The following is an 11,430-nucleotide window of genomic DNA, read 5'->3' as shown; positions in this document are numbered from 1 at the left end:
CTGGGAGTGGACTTACTGAGAAAGTGACATTTAAAATGAAATCTAAAGGGGAAAGTGTTAGTTGCTCAGTCATGTCCGGCTCTTTGTGACCCCATGGACTGTAGCCCACCAGGCTCCTCTTTCCATGGGATTTCCCAGGCCAGAATACTGGAGTGGGTAGTCATTCTCTTCTTTAAGGGTCCTTCCTGATCTGGGGATCAAACCTGGATCTCCTCCATTGCAGGCAGATTCTTTACTATCTGAGCCACCAGGAGAAGGCTTCCCCGGTAGCTCAGCAGTAAAGAATCTGCCAGCAATGCAGGAGACTGGTTCCATTCCTGGGTTGAGAAGATCCCCTGGAGGAGCAAATGGCAGTCCCCTCAGTATTCTTGTCTGGGAAATCCCATGGACAGAGGAACCTGGTGGGCTGCAGTCCAGTTCAGTTCCTATGACGGGCTGCAGTCCATAGGATTGCAAATAGTCAGACACAACCAAGCACACACATTAATGGTGAAAAAAGCCACAACAGAAAGAGCTTAAGGCAAGTTTTCCAGTCAGAAGAAACAGCAAAGGCCATGAGGTAGAAAAGAGTTGTGGTGTTGGAAGAACAGAAAGAAGGCCAGATGGCCTGGGGCTCGTTAAGGTTTAGGAGTGCTGGGGAGAAGAAGGAGAGGGACAGAGCCAGGTCACGCAGAGCCTTGCTGGCCATGGAACAGAGGTGGGATTGGAATCCACTATATTGGAAACAACTGAAGACTTTTAGGTCAGGCAGTGACATAACCTGATTTAAATTTTTATAGAATCACCCTACAGAAACAATATGTAGTTCAAAACAAGAGTATCTCTAGAGCACATTCTCCACCCACATGGAAACAGGAGCTTTGAGGGATGCAAAGGTAGACGGAGTTCTGTCCCAGAATCTTGCTTATTGACTGGAGAGGTGGAGAACCTGAATGTTGTCTTTAAACCTTGTGATAGAATTGCTATTTAAAAGTAGTTCGTGGTTGGAACATGAAGCAACTGTGTGCATGTGCATATATGTATGACTCTTCTGAAAATTACAAATCCATACCCCTATTTGTATATGAGGAAAAAAAAACTCTGACCAGGGTATAGTGGGAACATCCACTTACTGACCAGAGGCTGTCCTCTACTTTAACCTCTGATTATAATTGCTCTCATCTGCCTTCTGGGACTTTTTCCCTTTAGGAACACAACTTATTCTCAACAACCCTGAGCGTTTTCTTGAACTCACTGCTGCCTGTGTAATTTACATCCCACAGGCATTTCTCAGCCTTTTATTGAAAACTGGTTGTTAAAATGTAAATCTGCCTAAATCCTTGAACAAATCTCTTCCAGTGATAAAAGTAAAGATTTTCTGCATACTCAAGCTGAAGCCTCAATTTGCATATTTGGAATTAAAATCAAAATTAGGCTATTTTCAGTAAGACTGGGAAGAATGAGGATGGAGGTGTCATTTTAAAAGGGCAATGTTTTATGTTCCTTAAATATTTGGTAGTTGAGCTGAAATGGCTTGGTTTATTCCGATGGACAGTGTTTAGATGACACAGCTAAAGAGGGTCAGTTCAATTCAGTCACTCAGTCATGTCTGACTCTTTGCGACACCATGGACTACAGCACACCAGGCTTCCCTGTTCATCACCAACTCCCAGAGTTTGCTCAAACTCATGTCCATTGAGTCAGTGATGCCATCCAACCATCTCATCCTCTGTTGTCCCCTTCTCTTCCTGCCTTCAGTCTTTCCCAGCATCAGAGTATTTTCTAATGAGTCAGTACTTTGCATCAGGTGGCCAAAGTATTGGAGTTTCAGCTTCAGCATCAGTCCTTCCAATGAATATTCAAGGTTGATTTCCTTGACTGGTTTGATCTCCTTGCTGTCCAAGGGACTCTCTCTCTCTCTTCTTGCTGTCCAAGGGACTCTCAAGAGTCTTCTCCAACACCACAGTTCAAAAGCATTAATTCTTCAGTGCTCAACCTTCTTTATGGTCCAACTCTCACATCCATACATGACTACTGTAAAAACCATAGCTTTGACTAGATGGACCTTCGTCGGCAAAGTAATGTGTCTGTTTTTTAATAGGCTGTCTAGGTTTGTCATAGCTTTTCTTCCAAGAAGCAAGCGTTTTTTTCATTTCATGGCTACAGTCACCATCTGCAGTGATTTTGGAGCCCAAGAAAAAGAGGCCCAGAGATTGATAAAAAATAGATAGAGATACTGCTGTTTCCCTTTCTTGCATTTCTCCATTCTTTCATACTTACCTGAGAGGCATTCCATTGACCTGAAGAATTGGGGGCCTCCTCTCTGCAGATCTTGCAGTTGCCTGCAGGTGTATGTGACAGTCCTGAAAAAGCTAATGTGGAGGAAGGCAGCAGGCAGAAACCAATTGGAGCAGGGACCACTTGAGCCGTAATTCTCATATGCTCATATACATCTGAGTCCTTTTAGTTCAGTTCAGTTCAGTTGCTCAGCCGTGTCCGACTCTTTGCGACACCATAGACTGCAGCATGTCAGGCCTCCCTGTCAATCACCAACTACTGGAGTTTACTCAAACTCATGTCCACTGAGTCGATGATGCCATCCAACCATCTCATCCTCTGTCATCTCCTTCTCCTCCCACTTTCAATCTTTCCCAGCATGAGGGTCTTTTCAAATGAGTCAGTTCTTCGCATTAGATGGCCAAAGTATTGGAGTTTCAGCATCAGTCCTTCCAATGAATATTCAGGACTGATTTCCTTTAGGATGGACTGGCTGGATCTCCTTGTTGTCCAAGGGACTCTCAGGAGTCTTCTCCAACACCACATTTCAAAAGCATTAATTCTTCAGCACTCGGATTTCTTTATAGTCCAACTCTCACATCCATACATGACTACTGGAAAAACCATAGCCTTGACTAGATGGGCCTTTGTTGGCAAAGTAATGTCTCTGCTTTTTAATAAACTGTCTAGGTTAGTCATAACTTTTCTTTCAAGGAGCAAATGTCTTTTAATTTCATGGCTACAGTCACCATCTTCAGTGATTTTGGAGCCCCCAAAAATAAAGTCTGTCACTGTTTCCACTGTTTCCCCATTTATTTGCCGTGAAGTATGGGACCAGATGCCATGAAAGTATGAGACCAGATGCAATGATCTTAGTTTTCTGAATGTTGAGTTTTAAGCCAACTTTTTCACTCTCCTCTTTCACTTTCATCAAGAGGCTTTTTAGTTCTTTGCTTTCTGCCATAACGGTGATGTTATCTGCGTATCTGAGGTTATTGATGTTTCTCCTGGCAATCTTGAGTCCAGCTTGTGCTTCATCCAGTCCAGCATTTCTCATGATGTACTCTGCATATAAGTTAAATAAGCAGGGTGACAATATACAGCCTTGACACACTCCTTTTCCTATTTGGAAGCAGTCTGTTGTTCCATGTCCAGCTCTAACTGTTGTTCTTGACCTGCATACAGATTTCTCAAGAGGCAAGTTAGGTGGTCTGGTATTCCCATTTCTTTAAGAATTTTCCACAGTTTGTTGAGATACACACAGTCAAAGGCTTTAGTGTAGTCAATAAAGCAGAAGTAAATATTTTTCTGTAACTCTCTTGCTTTTTTGATGATCCACCAGATGTTGACAATTTGATCTCTGGTTCCTCTGCCTTTTATAAATCCAGCTTGAACATCTGGAAGTTCACGGTTCATGTACTGTTGAAGCCTGGCATTATTGTGTGTAATTTTGAGCATTACTTTGCTAGCCTGTGAGATGAGTGCAATTGCGTGATAGTTTGAGCATTCTTTGGCATTGCCTTTCTTTTGGATTGGAATGAAAACCGGCCTTTCCCAGTCCTGTGGCCACTGCTGAGTTTTCCAAATTTGCTGGCATATTGAGTACAGCACTTTCACAGCATCATCTTTTAGGATTTGAAATAGCTCAACTGGAATTCCATCACCTCCACTATCTTTGTTTGTAGTGATGCTTCCTAAGGCCCACTTGACTTCGTATTTCAGGATGTCTGGCTTCACATGTCGGGTATCTGGCTCTAGGCGAGTGATCACACCATCGTGATTATCTGGGTTGTGAAGATCTTTTTTTGTATAATTCTTCTGTGTATTCTTGCCATCTCTCCTTAATATCTTCTGCTTCTGTTAGAATCCTTTGGGAAGCTTTAAAATGCAGATTCTGTTTCAGTCGGACTGCAATGGTATGCTGCATAACAAATTATTCCCAACTGAGTGGCCTAAGGCAACGTCTGTTACCTTCTAGTTTCTGTGAGTCAGGAATTCAGGTTCTGGCACAGGACTTCTCCTGAGGCTGCACACGAAGTAAAAGCCAGGAGCAGTGCATTCATCTGAAGAACCAATCAGGGCTGGAGGATCTCTTTCCAAGATGCTCACTTATCTGGCTATTGGCAAGAGACCAGTTTCTTTCAGTGAACTTGTCCACAGGCTCTTTGTGTGTCCTTACAGGGAGAGAGAGGGGGGGAAGAGAGTGTAAACACCTCTTATGGCCTCATCTCAGAAGTCACACAATGTCTCTTCTACCATACTCTGTGTAACAGTAGCAAGTTACTAGGTCTAGCCACTCTGAAAAAGAGGCGAATTAACCTTCACTTTTTGATGGGAGGAGTGTCAAATAGTTTGTGGAGATGTTTTAAAAACTTCACAGGTAGAACCTGTTCCCAGATGATGCAGGTGCTGATCCTTGGACCAGACTTTGAGCAGAAGGTGCTAAAGGACCACCAGTGAGATTTTAGTCTTGTGATGCCTTATTTTTGATACCATATCCACTTTCCAAATAGGTCTTCCCAGATAACTATCTAAATCATTTATTCATTCTCACTTGCTCTCTCTCATGTTACAAATATCAACCATATCAAACAAATTAATGTCCACAAGAAAGCTATATTTTGAGCAAGCAACAAGGGTTGGAGACTAGAACTTTGTCAGACACTCCTCACCTTGATTAGAATAAAGATGAGAAAGAACCTCCCTTCAGTTTTCTTCAGGAACTTTGATGTGGTTCTCTCCCTTCTGCAACACATGGGTCTGACTTCCACCCACTAAAGTTCCAGCCGCCCATGTCTACACCCATACACAACATAGTGTCTCCCTACAGAGTTCCTATTCTTTGAGCTGTTTTTATTCACTCATCAAACACAATGATTTCTTATATTTTAAATATGGTAGCATTAATTCTCTTGAGTTTTCTTTTGCGTGTTAGACATTATTATTCCTGACATCACCCCTTGTCAGATATAGTGACGATAATTCCATGTAATATCAATTAACTTTAAAAGGCATTCTTTTAGTTCTATATTTTATCATATTATTTCTTGAAACAATTTTACTAAACTCTTTGCTGTGCAGTACAACACAGGGATTGAGATATTCTTCTTAGTTAATAATGAGGAAACTAAAAAGATATTATATGAACCATGGGTTATTTTTCCAGGAAGACTGAGGGAACATGACATTGTAGCTCAGATGGTAAAGAATCCGCCTACAATGCAGGAGATCCTGGTTCAGTCCCTGGGTTGGGAAGATCCCCTGGAGCAGGAAATGGCAACCCACTCCAGTATTTTGCCTGGAGAATTCCATGGACAGGGGAGCCTGGCAAGAGGCAGATTACAGTCCATGTAGTCACAAAGAATCGGACATGACTGAGTGACTTTCACTACTACTACTAGAAAGATTGAGCTATAATAAAATTAATATAACAAACACAAATTTACTAGACATAATTTATGTGAATATTCAGATAGCACTTCAGTATCCCCAGTCATAAATTTGAATATACAGTGCCAGTCTTAGGAACAGTTATGGAATAGGCAATTAGATAGATGCCAAGAAAGCCCTCTGCCCTTCCCATCAAATAGAATATATATTTTTTAATTATTTGCTAATGATATATATATTATATGTATATATATATTTCATTGATTCCTACCATTTCATCATTAGCAGTTTTTTCCTTTGCATTCAATATTACCCTTCCCCTGTGTCCTCTTTTAAAATAAAAAATGTTTCTGGGAGAGGTAGAAGGAATCGCACATGAGGTATCTTAAACTTTCATGTGTATTTCCCTAAATCACACTTCTCTGGTGATAGGCAGAGGGAGATGGGGCAGAAGAGATACATGAAGGGGAGAAGGTGAAAAGAGAGAGGAAGGTCAGAGTAACATCAGAGCGGAGTAAGTTCTTCTGCTTTGCTGTGTGATAATTTGTCTTTATCAGTCTTCAGTGACCAAGGCCTGACAGAGTATGAAGTGCCTGTAAAAGTATCCTTCTGCTTAAGAGAATTTCAGATTGACCTGTGCTTCCTATCTGGTGCATCAGCAGCAAAGAGCCCTTATTTATTCTGTGCTAAGAGATTGAGATATTCCTTCTGAGTATATAATAATGATATGAGACTTTGTACTGTTCAGGACAGAATCTAAAATTCAAATACATAATCTGAAGTGCATTTTTATGTCCCTCTTACCAACCTCCTCATTGCTCATACAAAGCTGAGTGGTCTTTAAAAGAGCTTATATATTTTTTCCCCCATTTCCTAGGAGTTGGTGCATCAGAAACTGTCAAGAAATTGATGAGCCTTCAGGTCTACTAATTCATTCCTTGGAAGTTAGACAAATGTGCCCTCATTCTATGAGATGCAATTTGAAGTTTCTAGTACAGTCTTGCCACTTAAAATAATACTGTTCCTTGCCTTTTTTGCCTCTAGGAAAGCTGTCCAAGTAACTGGATTTATGTCTTTTAACACAGGGCTTGTTGTTCAGTATTCAAATGACAATGGGATACTCTGGCATTTGCTTCGAGAGTTGGACTTCATGTCATTTCTGGAACCACAGATCATTTCCATTGACCTTCCACGAGAGTCAAAGACACCTGCTACAGCTTTTCGATGGTGGCAGCCCCAACATGGCAAGTTACTGCTCACGTCAACTTTCCTGGTAGCATTTAATCATCCAGTTAAAGCCACTTCATATTATGTGTTTTTTAATTTGCTGACAATTTCTAGATAATTTGATTTAAAACCACAGTCATAGAGATATTCATATTGCTATATAATGAACCTCCTGTAACTGCTTTTATTCATCTGATTTCAGGGAAGCATTCAGCCCAGTGGGCCTTGGATGATGTCCTTATAGGAATGAATGACAGCTCTCAAACTGGGTTTCAGGATAAATTTGATGGCTCTTTAGATCTGCAAGCCAACTGGTATCGAATCCAAGGAGGTCAAGTTGATATTGACTGTCTCTCTATGGACACTGCTCTGATATTCACTGAAAACATAGGTATACATTTTCACTTGATAAAGGGAGAATATCTAATTAACTAGAGGACTAAATTAACTAAAGCCCAAAAGGAGATTCTCTAATGCAAAACCATGTGCATAACTGCCTGTGCTGAGGGAGGCAGTTGGAAATAAGTTGTTTTGTCTTCTAGTGTGACTTGGTGAACCCCATGACAGTTTTTGCAGGGACTGTCTTTCATGGCATGCATAATATGACCAATGTTTCTCAAAAGTGAGGCAAAATGTCTGTCTGAGAACATTCCCATGTTTTATAATTTGCAGAATTAGAATTTTCAGACTCTCTGTTGGCCTGTCTCAAGGTGGTAAGACTTTTGAAGTTAGCAGCCGTCCATATTTCTGAGTCTGTGCTAACTAGATAAAAACAATCAGTGTGAGATGAAAAGTCAAAGCACATGTGAGACACTATAGATAAGATATCATTTTTGTTTACTGCTGAAAGCATGACAAGCAGAAACACCAAGTAAGAAAGAGAGTACAATTATGTGCTACCATTAAACTTTTCCTTTTTCATAGGAAAACCTCGTTACGCTGAGACCTGGGACTTCCATGTGTCAGCATCAACTTTCTTGCAGTTTGAAATGAGCATGGGCTGTAGCAAGCCCTTCAGCGACTCCCACAGTGTACAGCTCCAGTATTCTCTGAACAATGGCAGGGACTGGCATCTTGTCACTGAAGAATGTGTTCCTCCAACCATTGGCTGTCTGCACTACACAGAAAGTTCAATTTACACCTCCGAGAGATTCCAGAATTGGAAGCGGATCACTGTCTACCTTCCACTCTCCACCATGTGAGAATTGTCATTTGGCTACATGTCAGAACTTCAGGTTTCTGTCACCTAATTGGAAAATAATTGTGATGCCACTTGGAAATTCTATTACTCTTTCATGAGGATTATGCATGGAACATACCAGGGGGGAGAAAAAGTTATAGGTGCTTGGGTAATACTTTTTAAATGTGGTTAGGAGTTCTAGGAGTTTTATGAGGCTGAACTTTTCTGCTTCTTCAGCAACCTGAAGGCTGCCTGACAGATTCAGGTTTTAAATTGTTGTAAAAATAAACATCTACCCAATAACCAGAGTGATACTTATCTACATGAAGCAGTTTGTAAAATCATTAGATGTGGAAGAGTGTCCTTAGTTGTTGTTGGCTTTTCTTTTTTAATCTCCACACCACAATAAGAGTAAAAGGTTCATTCTTTTAAAATGCTCATATCATTTTACATCTTTCTTCCCCTCCGCAGGATCTCAGATTACATTCAGCCCTACCTTATGTTAGGGCTTACAGCAGGCTCCCACTTCTGTGGTTTAGGTGTTGGATAGTGAAGGATCTTTCTAGGAACTAATGTTACTGTGGTGGGTGAGAGAGTTTGTGCCATCCTGGGGCTGCTCTCCCTAGATCCCTACATCTTCCTTCCACTGCCCTGCTCTGAATTGTAGACAGATTGGCCTCTGCAAGCTGCATTTGCCAGCTGCATGTGTTTTCTGGCTTCCTGGTAGGTTTAGGGAGTAACAGATAATAGCAAGAAAGTGGAGGGTGGAAATAAAGTTAAACCAGGGTATTCCTCCCCCTCCCTCTCTGTCTCAAGTACATCTTGGCCAAGTTCAGCAGCTCCAGCTCCACCATGGTGTCCCTCCAGGTGACACTGGCCCCTGGACACTAGCAGCACCTCCTCCTGTAGCTCTCCATCTTTGGACTTGCAGTGGCTTCCTGACTTCCCTAAACTCTTATTTCTTCACTGATGCTGCTACTCACTATGCATCCAGTACTTTGTAAATTCTCTCCACTAAATACTTACAGTGGTTTCCATTTTCCTGGTTCCATTTTGATTCAGAGATGTGCAAACAAGTGGCAGAAAAAAAAATACACACACACAGGAAATCAATGTGTTTTAGTATTTAACCTAAAAGAGTGTCCTGTGGACCCCAGCGCTTTAAAGAATGCTCACTTGTAGCTCATTTATTCATTCTATTTTTATTCAACAAACATTTATTGAATATCTCTGCCTGCAATGCAAGAGACCAAGAGACGTGGGTTCAATCCCTGGGTTGGGAAGATTCCCTGGAGAAGGAAATGGCAACCCACTCCAGTATTCCTGCTTGGAAAATCCCATGGACAGAGGACCCTGGCAGGCTACAGTCCATGGGGCCGCAAAAGAGTCAGACACAACTTAGCTACTAAACAACAACAACATTATGTGTTAGATCTCTGGTACAAAATGAATAAGGTGATGCCTGGACCCAAATATATGATTTAGGATAACAGGTATCTAAGCAGTTATTTATGCTATAAAATGCTAACAGTGACAAAACCCAGGGATATTATTGAAACAAAGGGGGATATTAGGGAGATTGAATGGAGCTTTCTGCAGGAACTGATGTCTGAGTTGAGTCTGAATTAGGGAATAGAGCTTATCTGATTGAAGAGAGCCTGTGGGAGGTCATATGTGCTGTTGTAAGCCAAAAAAAAATCCCAGAGACCAGAAGAAACATGAGTTGATGGGAAAACTCAAGGACTTGATGCTATTAGAGTACAATTGTGAAGAAATAGGCAAAGATGAGGCAAGAGAAGAGGGCGGATGATGAAGGGGGCATGTATTTCATATTAGCAGTTTGGCATGTGCAGGGGAACCATTTAAAGTGTGTTAAACTGAGTGGTGACATGATTAGATTTCCGTTTCAGAGCTACCACACTGGCAGCTGTGTTGCATTGAAGGAGGACTTGTGTAGGGAAAACAAAAGCACTTGAAATGTTACTATTGAAATTCCACTTCAAGTCGACTGTGTTTTACATTCCAAATAACTAACACATTTCTGCTGTGCAATCTGTTCCTAAATGAGAGACTGCTACTGCTGTTTGGTAAGGCTGTACATATTTCTGGATAAAGTGGTCTTCTGACAGTATATCCCAGTTAACAGATTGCAAATATAATAAAAAAAAAAAAAAAAAATGGAGGTGCATCACATCATTCCAGTTCTCACCTTTATGGGAGCCAGGCCCTCAGGAACCAAAATAGAGGCAGAAGTTGGATAAGGCTTCCACTTACTACCTCAGAAACCTTAGGGACAGTAGAACAGAGACTTCATGGCAAGAACTTTGTAAGATTCCAACTTATCCTCATGTTTATCATCCTCAGTCTCTTTTCCAGTACTGAAAAGTTGTAAAAGCCTGAAAGCGAAAACTAATATTCTGCATAGAGTTAAAACACAGAATAAGTTGATAGTTCAAACTAACTTTTTCAAGTCACATATGTTCAGTTCAGTTCAGTTCAGTTCAGTCGCTCAGTCTTGTCTGACTCTTTGCAACCCCATGAATCGCAGCACGCCAGGCCTCCCTGTCCATCACCAACTCCCGGAGTTCACCCAGACTCACATCCATCAAGTCAGTGATGCCATCCAGCCATCTCATCCTCTGTCATCCCCTTCTCCTCCTGCCCCCAATCCCTCCCAGCATCAGAGTCTTTTCCAATGAGTCAACTCTTCACATGAGGTGGCCAAAGGACTGGAGTTTCAGCTTTAGCATCATTTCTTCCAAAGAAATCCCAGGGCTGATCGCCTTCAGAATGGACTGGTTGGATCTCCTTGCAGTCCAAGGGACTCTCAACAGTCTTCTCCAACACCATAGTTCAAAAGCATCAATTCTTCAGCTCTCAGCCTTCTTCACAGTCCAACTCTCACATCCATACATGACTACTGGAAAAACCATAGCCTTGACTAGACGGAACTTTGTTGGCAAAGTAATGTCTCTGCTTTTGAATATGCTATCTAGGTTGGTCATAACTTTCCTTCCAAGGAGTAAGCGTCTTTTAATTTCATGGCTGCAATCACCATCTGCAGTGATTTTGGAGCCCAGAAAAATAAAGTCTGACACTGTTTCCACTGTTTCCCCATCTATTTCCCATGAAGTGATGGGACCAGATGCCATGATCTTCGTTTTCTGAATGTTGAGCTTTAAGCCAACTTTTTCACTCTCCACTTTCACTTTCATCAAGAGGCTTTTGAGTTCCTCTTCACTTTCTGCCATACGGGTGGTGTCATCTGCATATCTGAGGTTATTGATATTTCTCCCGGCAATCTTGATTCCAGCTTGTGTTTCTTCCAGTCCAGCGTTTCTCATGATGTACTCTACATATAAGTTAAATAAACAGGG

At 41.5% G+C, this 11,430-nt stretch overlaps 1 protein-coding gene across 1 annotated transcript in view; it reads left to right on the top strand.

Moving 5' to 3' along the window:
- Nucleotides 1-11,430, top strand: part of LOC104990283 (reelin) — a 531,703-nt gene that overhangs the window by 461,836 nt on the left and 58,437 nt on the right. Inside the window, exons 32-34 of the mRNA XM_010842284.1 lie at nucleotides 6,732-6,890; nucleotides 7,076-7,264; nucleotides 7,798-8,071. Coding sequence (XP_010840586.1) covers nucleotides 6,732-6,890; nucleotides 7,076-7,264; nucleotides 7,798-8,071 — 622 coding nt within the window. The remainder of the gene's footprint in view (nucleotides 1-6,731; nucleotides 6,891-7,075; nucleotides 7,265-7,797; nucleotides 8,072-11,430) is intronic.

The sequence above is a fragment of the Bison bison genome, unplaced genomic scaffold (genome assembly GCF_000754665.1).
Source record: "Bison bison bison isolate TAMUID 2011002044 unplaced genomic scaffold, Bison_UMD1.0 scf7180017864175, whole genome shotgun sequence".
Lineage (NCBI taxonomy): Eukaryota > Metazoa > Chordata > Mammalia > Artiodactyla > Bovidae > Bison > Bison bison.
This window is presented reverse-complemented; position numbering and strand designations above follow the sequence as displayed.